The sequence below is a fragment of the Thalia democratica genome, chromosome 1, assembly GCF_965202585.1.
Source record: "Thalia democratica chromosome 1, ktThaDemo2.hap1.1, whole genome shotgun sequence".
In the NCBI taxonomy this organism is placed as follows: domain Eukaryota; kingdom Metazoa; phylum Chordata; class Thaliacea; order Salpida; family Salpidae; genus Thalia; species Thalia democratica.
This window is the reverse complement of record NC_139165.1, coordinates 54,125,920-54,144,482: the sequence shown is the minus strand read 5'-3', so window position 1 is coordinate 54,144,482 and position 18,563 is coordinate 54,125,920. Positions and strand designations below refer to the sequence as shown.

The 18,563-nt window shown below is 23.8% G+C and overlaps 1 protein-coding gene across 1 annotated transcript; it reads right to left on the bottom strand.

The window, feature by feature from the left end:
* Positions 1 to 1,533: 1,533 nt before the first annotated feature.
* Positions 1,534 to 18,561, bottom strand: LOC145828824 (forkhead box protein J3-like). Its single transcript, XM_082936578.1, has 13 exons — positions 18,428 to 18,561; positions 17,088 to 17,225; positions 12,468 to 12,591; positions 12,086 to 12,160; positions 11,722 to 11,808; positions 11,112 to 11,204; positions 7,113 to 7,221; positions 6,295 to 6,484; positions 5,308 to 5,546; positions 4,525 to 4,623; positions 4,082 to 4,261; positions 3,777 to 3,861; positions 1,534 to 3,534 (listed from the first exon to the last, which is right to left on the bottom strand). The coding sequence occupies exons 1-13, from the start codon at positions 18,472 to 18,474 to the stop codon at positions 3,432 to 3,434; spliced, it is 1,569 nt and encodes a 522-aa protein (XP_082792704.1). The 5' UTR covers positions 18,475 to 18,561; the 3' UTR covers positions 1,534 to 3,431.
* Positions 18,562 to 18,563: the final 2 nt, after the last annotated feature.

Sequence of the window (18,563 nt, the reverse complement as noted above, 5' to 3'; positions counted from 1 at the left end):
ACTTTATAAACTACTAAAAACTGTTATATAAAAAACTTATTTTCGCCATTTTCAAAAAGTATTATCAACTTTGCATTAAAAAAAGTGTTTGTAAGTATTATTCTCACCTAAAACTAATTTTTTTTAAACATGTATTAACTTTTGAGATGTGGCCCGATAAACTTTTTTTAAATCAAATTTGTCGGAATTTGAGTTGTCCGAATTTAAATAGACGTGCACCCAAACTTTAAACATCAAACTAATTTTAAATTACTGTAAAAGTTTATTATCAACGGTTAAAAGCAAAGTATGTACAAATGAATAACATCTTAATTTAAACATGATTTTAAGAAAAGTAAATAGTGATGTTTTCTGTGCTTTTAGATTCACCCAAAAAGTTTCTGTTTTTTTATTTATTTAATCGGTGTGTATAGTTCGTAATTAGAAAAAAACCATTGCGGCAGCCACAGTAATCTTCCTCTTTATTTCGCACTTTCAACAGCGAACTTAAAAAATGATGATAAACTTTTTTTCATCAGCTAATATCATTATTTTTAAATGAATGATCTTATTAAAACCGTTTTTGTTTTTTAAAGAGTATTTCCTAGGTTTTTTTTTTTGTTTTCGTATTTCTATTATAAATGATGCAACTTTATAGTTTTTATTTTTGCAATTTAACTTGATTGTAAAAATTAATGCAAAAAGTTACTTTTTTCTGTGCATAGTTCTTAAATAGTTCTCTAAATTTAATATTTTAACATATACTATAATTAGTTAGATTATCTAATACAACAACAAGAATACTACAAAGTGTATATAATTATTTTCAAACTTATATGTTATGTTGTACTGTTTTTGCTTAAAGTTTAGAAAAGCTTTATTATACTTGCTATACTATTCTTAATACAAAGATTCAAGATTTGAATAGTCTATTAAGCAGTAACTAACAGTTTATTATGCAATTTAGGTTTCTTTAAGTCTTTTATTCTACTAAATAAAATTAAGGCTAGTAAAAGTTTTGCTTTAACTTTACCTTTTTAAACGACAATACTGGAAGCTTTTTAAAAAGAAAAACTAAGTCTACAATATATATGAGTTAGGTTCTTTCTTTAATTAAATAAAAATAAGAACTGTTTTATAAAAATTTTTATAACCATAAAATATTAATGTAATCTAAGATAAAAGAAAAATTATTGATTGATAGCTATTCTACTGCATATTATTTTTAAATGTTTAATTAACACATATTATTTATATTAACTATCTTCTATATTACGTTTGAGACCTATATAACTGTCACTACAATTTTTAAACACCTAAAAAAGTAACTTATTATCACTAACTTTTTAAATTTTAGTACAATAAATACTATAAAAATATCTTACCAATAAAAAAATAAACTTTCTTTCTAAACAAGGTGACATAGATACCGAGTATACAACTTTTAAGTAGCTATGTAGTAGCTTTCAAACCTAGTAAAATGTATAAAAAAGTATTCCATAGTTAGTTTTAAAACTTCATACATAAAATAAATACCAAAACACGAATTGAGAATAATACATTTATTGTAAATACTTGATAGAAAAAAAAACGAGTGGATAAAATTAAGTAACATTATCATTTTAATACAGCTATAAGAAATAAAACAACAATTCTATTTTTACTTAAATGGAATTACAATATAACCGAGATGAAAAGAAAAACAGTAAACTAATAAGTAAAATGATGTATTTTATGATAAAACAAAAACGTATAGAAGATATTATTGCCAGAAAACCTATTATCACAGCTAAAACTAAAAGACAGTAGAGTACACCCCAATTCAAGTTGAAAATAGCTAATTAAAACAAAACAAGCAGTTTATTCTTATGCGCAGTGTTTAAAAAAAATTAACTAGTCAAATTAGCATTAATTATAGTGTTTGAATAAAAAATCTATAAATAACTGTTCTTTAATACAAAAACAACTTTTATCAATAATAATAAAAATTTTAAGGTTGTTGTTATAAATAGAAACTATAAAAAATAAGACGGTAAATCCTTAAGATTAATTAATAATTTAACTTTAAAGTCTATTTAAATTACGTATCTTTTGCAAGTTTAAAAAATACATTATAAAAACTTTATTAGAAGTCTGTAGTCATATACTTTAACCTACAACTATTAAGTTAAATTATAAATTTTTAATAGTCAGAGAAATGTGTCAGTTAAAATATTTTTAAATACTATAACAATTGTTTTGTTTGTAAATAAAGTATACTCATAATAAGGTTTTAGCTTAGGTTACGAAATTTTTTATTGAAGCTATTTTTAAATTATGTAATTAAGTGAAACACCAGTGTGTTTAATTTAAACGTAAAGTCTATAACAACTACAGACTGGAAAGTTATAACATCTTTTAACAAACAATTTAAAAACATTATTTTAGTTTACACAATTAAAAACAAAAATAAAGCGATAAATATTTTTACATTACACAATAAGACTTTAAAATTGATGTCCTTAAACACTAAAAGTAATTTTATTGTTAAAACCAATTACAGTGTATTAAATAGTTTAGATTATTTAGATTTTAAAAATCTAGAGCGTTGGTATAGTTAACCAAAAAATAAATTTAGTATGTTTAAAATTTAAAGAAGATTTCTAATTTAAAAGTGCGATTTCAAAACTAACAGTAAGTTAATACTTAAAACGTCTACACTTATTGTTTATAAAATAGTTGCCACTTTTTAAAGATAAAACTAGCATGAGTTCACAGACACTAACATTCTCGGAACAAACTGTTTTCTGAATTCAAGTACGACAGTCTAACACTATTATATAAACATATATAAAACTATTATCAAATTCCAATAATTACTTAGCCAATTATGCCAGTGATAAAGTTTATATTAGTAAAAACAAATGTGTAGTCCAATTATTTCTAAAAAACTTATTAAAAGTTTTAATTGAAATACAGTAAATTTTAAAATTTGAGGAATTTATTTGCGTTTCTTTTATTGGTACATATTGTATAACAACACTTTTCAATATTTTCAACTTTTATTAGTTGCTTGGGTCTTTTTTTTCTTATTTTTTTTTTAATTCTAATAAACTTGCAGGTATTGCTACTTTATGGTTTAGTATAAAGTACTTTGTAACCGCAGTAAACAAACTTTATTTTATTCTATTTGAATAAGATTTATCTAAGCACTGACGAAGTCTTTGACCGAAACTTAGTTTGTAAAATAAATTTTTGAAAGAATAAATATATATAAAAGTATAATATACTTAAACGTTAAAAAATTTAAGTTTGATAGAAAAGTATGTTTTTTATAATAATATATGCATTACTTTTTTTTCTTTCAAGATTTTACTTCTACTAAAACCATTAAACTCTTCAATCAAAATCTAAACGTACGGATTTTGCATTATGAGGCAAGAACTTGAATTAGTAAACTTTACTTTTACACTTTAACAAATTGAATCCCAGTCGAAACTGTCGATTATTTCGTCTTGCTCGTGGTTATTGCTTTTACTTGTTATTCTAGCTTGGTTCATATTTTCATGCAGGTATCTATTAATGATAAGTTTTTAAGGCAATTAAAAATTAAACAACCAACAAAGATCAATTAAGTTAAATATCTTTTATATATTTTATGTTAATTAAACAAGTATAATGTGCATCAAATAAAATATATTTGTTACAAAACTCACTACGAATCTTATTTATTTGACACCAAGTTATGCATTTTTCTCTAAAATAAATAACTCAATGTTTAATAAATAAGTTAGAATTTACAAGCATATTAAACTTACTGTGAAGAAATGTCAGTTTGAGATGGTAACATAGATGCTTGTTTTCGTTGGTGATATTCTTGATTTCTCAAAACTTTTTGGGGTACTTTAAAAGTGTAAGATTTGAATAAACTTACAATAGATTTCATACTCACAAGAATCAAAATAATCGCCAATTATATAATAAAAGTTAACCAAAAAGTAATAATTTCCATACGTGTTTTGAGATTTTTACAACTACACATAAAATTCAATGTACAGGTAAAAAAAGTTTAATATCATTATTAAAAATATCAAAACAAATATAATAAATATTCAAAAACAACCTTTAGAGGTGGAAACAGCTGATGTTGAAGGAAAGAGGTGGTGAGGATAGGGGGGTGGGGGAGTCGCAGGAAGATTGTTGGTTTCGATGAATTTGCTCAAACTCACACTTAAATCCAGAGTCACACTTGAATCTAACTTCCAATCGTTCTCTTCCGCATGTTTCATGCTGTCCAACAAGTCTGTTAGATTCAAAAGTTAACGTTGTTTAAAATCACACGTTGTTTCAAACAAAGAATCATAAATTGTTACCTATTTTTTTATAACAATTTTAGAGTAGTGTTGCAACTTAAATATATTAATGTTAAAAAACACTAAATAGTATTATAAAGTGTTTATTAAATAAAAACTAAATTAAATGTTAAACTTTGGCTATAAAAGAAAAGTGTCAAATTTTAAAAAACATTAATCTTTTAAAAACTAGACCATTTTAAATTAAATATACCTTTAAACTTTGAAACATCGACGGATGACCAATCAAAATTTTTAAGTTTATTGCAACTTTCTCTCAAAGAATCTATGTTTGTTGAATTGTTAATGGTGCCTAGTAAAAATTTTAATTAAAGACAGCGAATTAAAACATATGTAAGACAACCTAGACTAAAAAAAGTTAAATAAGTAAAAGATATATTAAAACAATATTTATCAGTAGCTTAACCTTTACTTGACAATAAAAACTTATTTTTAACACAAAAAAGTGTTTTAATAGCTAGTAGTCTACAGTGAAGCTTAGCATGGTCAAAAATGCGTAGTTGTAATCAGTTTAAAACTTTGATTTCAAAACAATATTCAATAGGTTTAGTTATCATTATAAATAAATAAAATAAGTTGCAGTAGATTAAATGAGTCGTTTAAAACACATCAGAGTTGTTTTTTTAATATATCAAATACTAAAATAGCTTTATTTAAATACATATTTACAAAAAAATTAAACATATAGATATCCTAATAAATAAATTACAAAGTGATAACAAGACAAAATTTTAGTTTTAAAACTTTGGTAGTTATATTAAAAACAATCAAAATAAATTATGTAAAGATTTAATTTTTAAGTGTTTAAAAAAAAGTTTAGTCTCGAATCATTTTTTTTATGTGCTGTTATGCGGACTCGTAGATACATCGCAGTTTACAGTTCTTTTTTCGAACTTTTTGTTAATGAAATTGTTATGAAAAATCAAAACTTATAAATATGCTTTTTATTCCAGAAGCAAACAGAAAATTTACACACCAGAAAAGTCACTGTCGTCAAACAATAGATCGCTCAAGTTTCCGAAATCTTTGTCATTTCTTGATTGCTGTGGTGGAGATGTGTGAGTGTTGCGCATTTCCTTGTTTTCAGGAGTCGAAGTACTGTTTCGCACAAACTTGTCATTGCTTTGAAGCCTCGAATAACCTTGTTGCACTATGACGTCACTGTGGCTGCTGCTACACCGAGATGCCGTATAGGGCGAGTGCTGATCAGATACACTGATGAAAGTTATAAAAAAATATTAAAATTAAAATAATCAAAATAAAAATAATAGCCAATTAAATTGTACCAACGTAAACAAAAAAGAACCCGAATATCAGGAAAGTTGCTAAGTTTAAAAATTCATACTTCATAAAATAAACTATATCATATTGACGACATCATTATAAATAAAACAGTTAAACATTTGTGCAAACTATTTCAAATAACCTCTTAAATTATTTTATTTATTTTTAAATAATTTTATATACTTATAAATATACTGAAAAATCCATCTATCTTAATAATATTTTAATTAAAAAAACTTATATAAAAATATGCTTTTAAAATATTTTTTGCCTGCTATCATTTATTAAAACAAGGTTATTCAGTTTTTTATGAAATGACAGTTGACTCAAAGCGAATTTTGAAAATTAAAACCTAATAGAAAATTAACTTAATAATCAAATTTATTAAATTCGTTTCTTTTTACTTTACTTAGTTTAATGCATAAGTATTTTAACTCGATACCATGCGTAATATTCAATAAATAGAATATTTTAAAAAAATCTTATTAATTTTATATGGTGCACAAAAAACAAGGCTTTTGGATTTGCAACAAGTAAGAAGTTGCTTATAAATAAATGAAAACAAACCAATTTTATTCTTATTAAAACTTAAAAGCTTAATATATAGTTTAATTAAAAGGAGTTTCAATTTAATTAGTGTGAGAAAATTTTCTGTATATTTTTGAAATTTTAGTACAACCTAGAGTTTGATGAATAGCCATCATGTAATATCGGAGTCGGACTTCTATGTCGATTGCCAAACTTTGTTGCATTCTGCTCTCTATAAAATGTTTGATTCTCGTTTTGATGTGGATATGAATTCTGTTTGTATGCTGTTGAATGCGCAGCTTCAAGGATAGTCTTTCCTTCTTTCTTTTCAGCCCTTGCATCTAATTTTAAGTAACTTTAGGGTAGTTTAAAATTACAGTTAAGCTCACTCAATAAATTTAGACATTAAAACATTAACCTAAATTGATTTTTTAAGTAAGATCAAAGATAATGATTAATACAATAATCTAATTTACAACAAAACATTAAAGAAGTATTGCTTTTTGTAGATGGTAAAACTGATTAAACAAACAGGAAAGTACAATGAAAACAAGCTTTAGCTGCTACAAAAAGTATTTGTTTTAGTGAAAACCTTTTGAACAGTACTAAAATAACACAACTTTGTGTGCACAATTAACTTTTAACAACATGCATCAATAAGCTTAGTCAGATCTGTAATTATACAAAACAGTATTTTGTTTTACAATACCTACATATTACGACATTTAAAAAGTTTATGTAATAAACTAAACCAAATTTAAAATTGAGGGAAATACTAAAGTATTTTATTAATGCATATATTTAAACAAAAAAAAATGTAAAAGTAATTATTGTTATGTTAAGGAACTAAATTCAGTTTTTATATATAGGCTAATAGATACAATTTTTCAATCAACTTAAAATTTTGCGTAAAAATACATACTTTAAAGTTTTGACATAACCTATTAAGCATTTTCCTACAAAACATACTTATTAATAGAAATTCTTCAGGAAACACAGACTGATAAATAGATTTGAAAGACTCGCTTAAGTCAATCATATTCAGCTTGTTTACATTTCCAGAATCATCTGTAGGAGTCTGAAATATTTCGATTTAAAAAATTAAAAAACAAGTTTTATTTATGTCAGTAAAGTCAAGGTATTTTATTTTTTACTCTACTCACTCTTAAAAATTATTAAATTAAATATATTTTGCTTACTCAAACTACTTTGTACAAATATAAGTAAAGAAATAATTTAAATAATACAGTTTCATAACTGAAATATCAAAAACTACAAAGCGAACTTACAAACTAGTTTTAGTTCTGATAAAAACAACAAACGAAGTTAAGTATTTTTTTATTGACTGAACATTATTCATTAAGTTTAAAGTATAATTTATAAACTTATGTATAAACAAATTGGGCAGCCGATTTTTTTTTAATACAAACTTCTAAATTCTAGCAAACCCTTAGCTAACATGTAGCAATGAAGTTGGTCATAATGAAATAAATAGTAAATGGGAAAATTTAATTAAGTGTCAATTGTTTTGCATTTTCGTTATAAAAATGCTAAGCTTTATATTTGATATTTTTTCGGAGGTAAAATTTACAAAACCTACAATTGTCTATTTCAGTCTAAAAAATAAGCCCATAATGTAACTATAAAAGAACTAGTCCCAATTTCATATCCAGAGAAAAACATTTTTTTATGTTTTATAAATGCTAAACATATAGTTGTAGGTTACACTAAATTCTTTCAAGTAAATAATTAGCAAGGTTACATGACAATTCAAATTCGGATAACTCAAGTTCCACAATTCAAATTCTTAAAAAAATATTTAAAATACTATATCTGAAAAACCAATATAAATTTGAAAAAAAAAAAATACATATGCAGATCTTATTAAAATCTATAAGCCACTTTTTCTTTTTTGCAAAATGTTAAATATTTTTTGAGATATTTTAAAATTACTAAAAATAACTATGTTTTTAACTTAATTTAAGCCATATCTCAAAATATATTTAATGTTCTGCAAAAAGAAAAAAAATGACTTGTAGATATTTATAGGACCTACATATGTATTTTTTATATATGACAAAAATACATTACTTTTTTAGTTGTGGTTCTTTCAATTTTATTTTTAAGAATTTGAATTGTCCGAATTTGAATAGTCGTGAACCAAATTAGTAAAGTTATTTAATTATTCATCACTTAAAGTATAATTTTGTGGCTTTTTATCAAAACACATTTAAAATATTTATCAATAGGGGTGGATTTAAACTTTTTAAGGGAAAAGTGGGCCTAGCCTAACATGTAACCCAACTTAAATTTGATATTTCAATATTAGTGCATTATATTTTCAAAACAGTCAGTGGCAAGGCGCATTTTTTTACAGAGCAAAAGCTATGTGGAACAGACTACCTCAGGATATGGTATCTTGTGAGGGGGTTGAACAATTTCGTTTAAAGCTAAAAAGATTTGATTTAAATACAATAAATACCAGTAAAATTCACTAATTTTCCACTATAAACAAAAGAAAAAATATTCTTTTTCCTACGCCTCCCCCCTACAAACTATTAGTTCACTTTTATTTATTTTGTAATTATGAATTTTGTTTTATAAGCGATGATTTTAGACAAACTTTTTTATTGTGTGTACTAAGTAATATTTAAGTTTGAATTTTTTGAATTGAATTCTTTTAATTTAGTACATTTGTATATCATATTGTGTTTAACTTGTGTTTTCATTTAAATTATGTTTTTGTATATATATATAATTTATCTTTATCATTTGTTTATCATATTGTGTTTAACTTGTGTTTTCATTTAAATTATGTTTTTGTATATATATATATATAATTTATCTTAAAGTGTTGAATATAAGTTTATTTTATTTTTTTTTTGTGTGTCCTGTTTAAGTGGCTCAGGTTTTGATGCCTGAGTCCAACATTGCACAATAAACAATATAATAATAACAATAATATAAAAAAAAAAGTATAAAACTACTGTAAAAAATACACTGCTTATGGAAATAAAGAGCACGTTTTCAATAAACATATAGAAGTTTTGAAGCTAAATCATTTAATTTACTAGAAGTTTATAACTTTTGTACCACCTACTTCTTATATTTATAACTTTAACTCTATGCTTTGAAGGTATAGAAAAATCATGGTGGATAAAATTATTATCTTAAGCATATTAACTAAAGTAAAACGAGTCGTATATTAACTACTGCGAATATGTATGTGATATATTTAAGAAAAAAACTACAATGAAAAAAAGTTAAAAGATAATGATAAATAAAATTTACTGTTAGTACTACTTCATAGCATAGAAAAGTTGAAGTTTTACTAGTACTAGTTTGATTTTCAGAACAATAGTTAAGCATTTTGTTATAAAACGGTTTGTTTTGTATTTAAAAAAAATGTCAATGGGCGATTAATCCTTATTTTGCAATAAATTATTTTTGCAGAGCGGAGTTCGATCTTAAAATTTAAACAAAAAATATCAACTTCTTAAACCAAAAATTTATTTCATGTTTCTGAAAACTAGTTGCTAAAAAAACTTTGTCAACTATTATCAAAGTTTAAGTTTACTATGTAATTTAGTTAATTAGTGCTACAAATTTGATACTTAAATGAGAATTTCTAAAAAATCCCTATAACAACTTGTTAAGATGAATGGTATGCAGCTAATAGATTATGATCGGACAGCTTTTGATAAATTGACAAATAAAATTTAGTTTATTAACCATTGGAAAAACTGTCTCAATTCTTCAAACAAAAACACTTAGCAAGAAATCCTTTTTATATTAAAATATTAATAATTAATAATGTTTATTAATTTATTCTAAAAGAACAAGCTAAATTGAAAATGTATTTTTAAACGAAAGACCTCTAACTAATTGTTTTTGTTTAAAGAATTGCGAAAGTTTTTAAACAATTTTTTAACAAATTTTAATTTGTCTAAGAACTTGTTTTTTTAAATAATTAGAACTTTATACGTTTCAATGTTAAGTTTCTAAAATGCTGAACTTTATTTGAAAGTCCACTAAAATTTGTTAAAGTATATTTGTTATTTTTCTTTAAAATAGTTTAGAATTTAATTTTATATTTTTATAATCTCCTCATAAAAAAACAGAAGCAAAAAACTACCTCAATTTTTATTTAATTTATAATCTCTAAACTGAGTAGAATAATATTTTGTAGTCATTAAGCAGCTTATGTACTTCTCGTTTAAGAAATATGCAGCTAACTGATTTTTATTATTTTCAGGGTTGCCACTAGATTTTTAAATTTTTTTCCAGGTTTTGTAAATTTCTTCCAGGTTTTTAAAAGTACATATTTTTGTGTCTATTTTAAGTTTTAAGTTATTTTATATATAAGAAACTGTGTTAAATAGTATAAAAACATTGAAAAGATATTGTAAAGTTACTTTAAATGTGTTAAAAAAAAAAAAAAAAAATTCATGATGACAAAAAAATCTTATTCATACGATATATTTTTTGTGTCAAATCGAAATTTTACTACTAAAAATGTTAAACTTATTAAAAATTCCAGGTTTTTTGAAGTTATTCTTGCCTAAATTGTCAAATTCCAGGTTTTTCAAGGTTTTTCCAGGTTTCCAGGTAAAGTGGCAACCCTGTATTTTGAACTGTAATTTTTAGAAGAAAGCTATTTTAAACATTTTTGAACAATAAACAAAATTATATATAACAAATAAAGTTTTAAACTAAAAATTAACCATAGTCTTGTAAAATAAAGTTTTAAAAAAATTATTATAAAAAAGTTACTCCATGTTTAATTTATAAAGTAACAAACAATTAAAAAATTACTTGTAATTTTTATTCAGTAAAAAACAAAAATCCTGATTACACACATTTCACATAATTCATGATCGTAGTATTTAGTCTATGCTAACAGTAATAATTTATAATTGTACAATAAACTTAAGATATTACACATCTCAAAATAAAAATCTAAATTACTTGTCTTTTAGAAGGAGATTGATATTCGTTTGAATTGTTGAACTGTGTGTGAAAAAAATTTTGCTCTTGTGGTGTGTGCAACACTTCAGATTTCTGTGTCAAAACAAGTAGTTTACTATCTACCCAGCACAACGTTTTAGGATTAGCGGCGTTTTTCAAGGGTATTTGCAATGACATATTGAGATGACACATGCCATTGTCATTGCTGTATTGACATCCGCATTTCATAATCAATTTTCATATGATAAATTGATCAGCGGCTCAATAGTACTTGAAGAAAACATTTTTAAGCGTTGCTTAATATACAGCTTAATATTTACAAATAATTGATCTAAACCTTAATTTTAAAAGTTGTGTATTTGTAATATCTAGCTTAGTGTTATGTTGGAGTTTAGATTTTAAATAAATAAACAGTAGAAAAAAATTTGATTTCCATCAATAATTTTTGATTGATAAAAATTAATTTCTGTATTTTTAACTTAATAGAAAAGTATAAACACAAAACTAATCCATCATAATAGCAATTTCAAATAAATAGTTATATTTTAAATAAATGTCTTTACTTTAATTATAGTGATGTTTGCTACTTTCAGACATAATTAAACTATACTTTTTCGGTAAAGAGTTTTCGCTTGACACCTCTACAATTTACACTCGAATCTTCATCTTTGTTGGTTTCCAATGCCCAATAAGAACCCTAAATATTGATTTAAATTGAAACAATGGTGGATAAAAAAAAGTTATTTCTAAGTTCAGTTTATTTTTAAGTTTACTTAAAAATCTAAAAATAATTTTCTAGGAAATCACAAAAAATAAAAACATAAAAACTAAAACACCCACAGAGCATAGAAACCATATAACGAAATATTTAGATGAATAAAAAACCGAGTCCAAGTTTAAACAATAGTCGTTGTAAAGTTAAGTTCGATTGAAGAAAATGCAATTAAAATGAATAAAATTGACAACTTGATTACCTTTCCAGGGTCATCTTTTGTTCTTGGAACTTTAGTGAAGCATTTGTTCAAAGAGAGATTGTGACGTATTGAGTTCTTTAAAAAATAGATTAGGTTTTAAACTAATATGAATCAAAATAAATATAGTAATTAAACTCATGTTCATAAGTAGTAACATATTTGCTAAAATAATTAAATTTATTTTTAAACACCTTACTTTTTTTTTTCAATTCTAATGACTTTGATATATTTACTTCTATAGTACGGAATAAAACTAGGTAGTATAAAAAAACAAAAATAAGTTTAAACTTAGGTGAGTTGAAATTGTTAGTTATTATTAGAAAGCAAAGCTTACAAATAGTATAACTTGTATAGCTAAATTTCAATTGAACAACAAAGAAACCTTCCAACCAGTTCCAGCAGTTTTGTAAAAAGAAAAGTTTTCACTGATCCAAGTATAAATTTCATTTAAAGTCATTTTCTTTTTGTCCGATGAATTAATTGCAAGGGTAATTAAACTCGCGTAGCTAAAAATTGTAACTATTTTTTCCAAATAATTACTTTAAACTTCTTACAGTTTTACTTATACGGTAGTAATACTTTGACTGATCAACTTAATTAACTAAATTTAGCTTTTTCTCTAAAAGTCACAATATATATATTTAATTTTGTTAAGAATATTTAGTAGCTTGATATTTTTGTAACTTAGTTGATTAGCGAACAATAGATTTAAGTTAAAATATTTCATAAAGAAGTAAAATAAGTAGAAGTACAATTTGAGCAGACAAAACTAAACAAATACTAGAAATAAAGATCTTATGTTTACTTAAACTATAAGAAAAAAGTTACTTGTAAGGCTACAAGCCACAAAAAAATTTTTTGAAAAACAGCATATTATTTACATTTAAAGTCTATTATGTTTGAAAACTTTATTATTACAAGAAATGCAAAAACTGCCTTTCTTTATAATATATTTAATTTAAGGCATAATTAATTTTATTACACTACTTTCTAAATTTGTTTATAAACTATTTAACGTGTCTTATAATAGCTAATTTGTACGTAATTAACTGTTACAAAACTATATGAGTAAATCTTTTGATAAGAATATTAACTTAAAACCAGTATCCTTTTAAAGCAAAACGAACAAAAGAACAACAACAGGTAAAAGCTTGTTCTACTATATATAAAAATTGTTCAACAAACAGCTAAAATAGTTTTTATTTTTAGTTCTTTACTGAAACTATTTACATACAAATAAAAGAAAAAATATTTTTTATTTATAACTATATTTATTTTTTGGGTATTCTCATAATCACAATCAATTTAATCATGGAAAATAACTTCTTAACTGAAAATTTGTAGTACATAATAATATATTTTTTACATTATAACTTTCAAACATACTTTTGTAGTATATTAAATAAAAGTTAAAAACAGCAGTAATATTTTCACGTTCGGATACAGCATCCCTTCAATTAATTGCAGTTTTGAGAAAATTTAAAAAAAATTTCTTTTTGGTATGTATAGTTTGGTAAAAATTAAAGCTTTTTAACAACAAAACTCAAGTGTATTTTTTTGCTGACTGTTTTGTAAGTTGGACGTGCATTTACATATCCGTTCAAGTACCATTTCATTTGTTGTATTCTTTTTTTAAATACTTTAAATTTTCTCAAAACTGCAATTAATTGAAGGGATGCTGTATCCTACCGTGAAAATACTTGAACGGATATGTAAATGCGCGTCCAACTTACAAAACAGACAGCAAAAAAATAAACTTGAGTTCTGTTGTTAAAATGCTTTAATTAATTACCAAACCATACATACCCTTTATTAGGGTTGCAAGCAAAAATTTGTAAATTCAGCCTGACTTTTCAAGATTTTGACAGATTTAGCCTGACTCTTACCTTTCTCTTAGTTACGCATTTTAAGTACGCACTTCTAGTTAAATACGCATTCTGAGTACGAATATATTGACAAGAAAGCATTTCTTATTCAGTATAAATTTTTAAACCAAAACTTTTTGTCAGATTTCTTTTTTATTTAGACTAGTAATTCTTAGCTACAAACTTTCTATTGAGTAGCTGCTGTGTTCAGAATGTTTACTTCAGCGAAATATAAATGTAATAATAAGTTATTAGAATGTAAAACTAAATAAAACAAAATTAATTATAAAAATTTTTGCACTTATTTAGGTATACTTTTTTCTCACTGCTTACCTCTTTGCAAATAATCTTTAAATGTCACAAACGTGAAGTAAACTATTGGCAAAGATTTTTTGATTAAAACACTCAAACTAAATCATAATTGATTCAGCAAAACGAAAAATGGTATTAAAATTTAAACATTTGTAATTAACTTTGTTAAAACTTTAAAAAAAAAAATATCATGACGTATACTAAAAAAATAGCCATGATCTTACGTAAAATATTTAAATAAACCTTACAAAAACAAACGAAAATAAAGAAAAAAACACATGAATTGATTTAGTAACTACAATTAATAAACAACCATAAGGCTCTTTTTAAAAACGTTTTAAATATATAAACTTTAAACTAATGTACTATTTATGAAATCATGATGCATAAAAAATAAAGCTGTAACTAAGAAACAGTTTAGAGTGTAAATGTCCTAAAGAACAATTTAAATAGTATAAACTCTATACTAATAACTGTAAAAAACATAATTTTTACAAAGAAAATCAAGCTTGAAACAAAAAATATAGGAAACATTAGTGAAAAACGTAAAAGAATCTCAATTATTTTGATAGTTTTTTACATTTTAGAAGAAAAACTAATCTCTTTATCTAAGCTAGCAATTTTTCGTTTTGCCTTCTTGCGCAGTTTCTTATTTATTTTAAAAACCCAAGTAATTCTAAAATTTACTTTAACTTAATAAAAAACAAGTATGTTAACTTAACCATGTTCTGTTATATAAATTGAATAGTTACACATATAATTTAAAATAAAACTTTTAAAGTAAAAAATAAATAAATACTTTACTACTATTACTTACTTTACTAACTTAATAACAATTATAATAAAATAAATCATACATCTGTTTTATAAAATACTTCCTCCTATTATTTGTTATGAAATCTTTAAAATACAAAAATAAATAACATAAAATGATTTTACTTATTTTAAAATTTAAATAATTCTGAAAAATTATATAAAGAGGTAAATCATAAACATAAACTTGATACATAAAATACTATCTAAGTGCTTCTTATAAAAATCTTAATAACTTACTTAAACAAAAAACATTCTGATTCTAAAATTTTGCAAATTAGACTTTTGTGTATATACTACTTTCACTGTGGAAGTGTCCTTGCCATAAATTATCAATACTAAAAAAATTACATACTGATACTACAACTAACTATTTAAATAGGGTAATAGTTCAACATGTTTCTATGAAAATTTGGTAATTTCAGTCTGACTTTACAAAAGATTTTTTTAATTAATTTACTATTTAAAGGCTTTAAAATTTAATGATTTTGTAAGTAAACTTCTAGGAAAATTTTGAAATTTTTGTCTGCCTTTAAAGGTCTTTTTGTTAATTTTTTACCATTTTAAGGCTTTAAAAATTAAAGAATTTGTAAATTAGAACTGTTAAATTCTGACATTTTGTCATTTTGACCTAAAAACACTGACTTTTTGCCATTTTAACCTAACAAAACCGACTTTAAGTCATTTTGAGACTAAAAAAACTTAGACTATTTTTTTTCAATTTTTTCAAAAAAACTGACTTAGTCTGATTTAGCCTGACTTGGCCTGACCCGTGGCAACCCTGAATATTAGCAAAACTAACATACTTTATTAATATTATTCAAATAGTGATTGCAATTATTATCACTTTATAAAAAAACCTATTTAAAAATATTACTTTATAATTAATTTATTACTTAATATTGAAACAAAGCCAAATTAAAAATGAAACCTTTTTATATAATAACTTTTCTAGATCAATATACATCTGGATAATTTCTATCATTTAAAGTGTTAAAAAATTAACTAGGATTCAAACTTGATAACAGCTTTTAAATATCAGAATAAATTTTTTGATTAACTTTTAAATTTATGAGAAAGAACTTTAGCGAGTTTTCATGTTAAAGTGCTTTAAAACTATTCTTTCAACTGTAATTGTTACAGAAGAGAAACTGTTACTTGTTACTGAAAAACAAAAAAGGATCATAACTTTCTGTTATGTTTTTTTTTTGTAGCAACTTGAACTCTTGGTTGTTTATGAACAACTTTAAATACTTTAGTAATACTCTGAAATTAATTATAGTAATCAATAAACTAGAAATAGCTCATAATATTAGTTATTTTATAGTTTATAGTTACTTTTTATTTTTGTTAGTTACATAAATATGTTAGTTACATAAATGTATTTTTAAAGTTTACATAAACACAATAAATATTTCTACTTAATTTAGTACAACTAAAACTACTTATTTATATTTATTGTATTTTAAAACAATTTAAAACAGAAAAATATTTATGATTAAAACTACCTTACTAAAAAAAACTAGGATTATTTACGAATGTAATAGCTAAAAACATATTTACAATGATATATATTATATTTATAACGATTCTACAACAACTGAACTACTATTAAACCTATTAGTTTATTTTTAGATCTCTACATAAATTTAAAACACTTAAAAACTCTTAAACAGAAATTAGCACTGTTTTTTTTATTGTTTATTAAGGATCAACTATAATTATACATTTATAAAAATAATCACATTTTAGTTTTCATGGAAAAAATCCAACGATTTAAAGTACAAATCTAATAGGTAATATAAACCAAACTAAGTTTATTATAAAAAAAACAATATTTATTTAAGTTTAGAGTTTTTGTATAAATGTTTTTGAAAAGAAGTATTTGCTTTTAGATTTTTTGAACACCAAAAAAAACTTTAACCCATTATTTTAATTATACAACTATTTCAAACTTTTAAATAAATGAAACTTTTTAAAATGCAACTAAACTTTAAAAAATTTCTTTTAACCTGTACGGTGGTTTTTCATTGTCATTAATTTTGTCACCTTTCAACGATTTAATATTTTGATTTGTTGCTGTGCTTTTTATCTGATGCTTTTTATTTAGTACCTGACTTGATTCCTGGCTTATGGCTTTGATGTTTAACCTAATATAAATTAAATAAGCAAAATTAAATTTAAATAAAATGTACAAACTTAGAGCTTTTTAATCCTAGTATTTGATATTCTAAAAAGATTTTATAAAATTAAACTAAGTTAAGATATAAGTAGCCAAAGCTTTAATTCCTTAGTGAAGTAATAAACCTTTAAAATGTTTTCACTGTTTTTTTACTATTAACTTGTAATTTTCTAATGTGATTATTAATGAAATTATAACATATATATTTAATAAAACTAGATAAATTTCTTATACCAAGTGGGAAAAATATTCCATACATTGTTTTTAAAATTTAAATTGTAGCACTTTATGTGAAGTCCATGCTCCAAAATTTATTGTTATATACTAACTGTGTTTTGAAACTAAATTCTAGGTCAGCTGTATTTAACAAATCTGTTTTAACTTGCAGTTAACTGAATATGTGTAATATTATAACTATACTGTGTTGCCCAGGGACGCCAATTTAAAGTCTGTAAAGCAGCTATAAGTATTAAAATCCACAGCTTATCACCTCAGTGAGGAAGTACAACGAGCTTGGCAACACTCCCAAAAGCAGACACCTTTGCTCATGTAAAACAAAATCAACCTCAAGTACGTTCTTAAAATGTAAAGAGAAACCCTAAAGGCTTCATGAGAAAAAAAATGGATTTTTAAAAGGTTCCAAAATCAATGAGGACAATTTTTTAAATGATTTCAAGCTTACTCCCTTTTAACTAAAGAAGTCTCAGCATTTTACTGTCCTTCAAAAAGAAAAAAAAGAACTGGTTTTATTTGGGTATGCTGAAATCTGGCACATAGAAGGGTGATATTTTTCTCAGACATTTGAGAGCTTTAGTGTTTCAGATTATGTGATTTTGTGTTTTGTGAGACTTTGGAATATAAAGTGATGCATGTAATCTTTTTTAACATTAATTAAAATATAAAAATACTTTTTATTTTCTAAACATTCATATATAACTACATTTTAAAGAAAAGAGTTTAAATAATTTATATTTTCTTAAAATATTTTTCAATTGATACGAAATTCCCTTTTATAGTTTATAAATTAAACAGTAGAAACAATTATTTAAATAAATAGTGTCTTTAATGTGAGCTCAAAACTTTAATATTCAGTATTTTACAAATACTTTGAGAGCATAAATATTAAGGCTTATTTTCATCTACAATCAAAAACTTTTCTATTCAACTTACTTTGGAAGCCAATCCATAGAAGTAAGACTATTCTCAAGTTCAGCCATAGTTATGCTTTAATAAGTTCTATAAGTTGTGTTTACTATAATTGTTTATGGACTACCTTTCTTCATGACAGTGTTACACAAACTAAAAA

Excerpts from the sequence above, each read along its gene's own strand:
- LOC145828824 (XM_082936578.1), bottom strand. The coding sequence starts at position 18,474 with ATGGCTGAACTTGAGAATAGTCTTACTTCTATGGATTGGCTTCCAAA. Across the intron at positions 12,161-12,467 it reads CTGCTGGAACTGGTTGGAAG|AACTCAATACGTCACAATCT; the intron begins GTTTCTTTGTTG and ends TATTTTTTAAAG. Across the intron at positions 11,205-11,721 it reads GAAAACTCTTTACCGAAAAA|AAATCTGAAGTGTTGCACAC; the intron begins GTATAGTTTAAT and ends GTTTTGACACAG.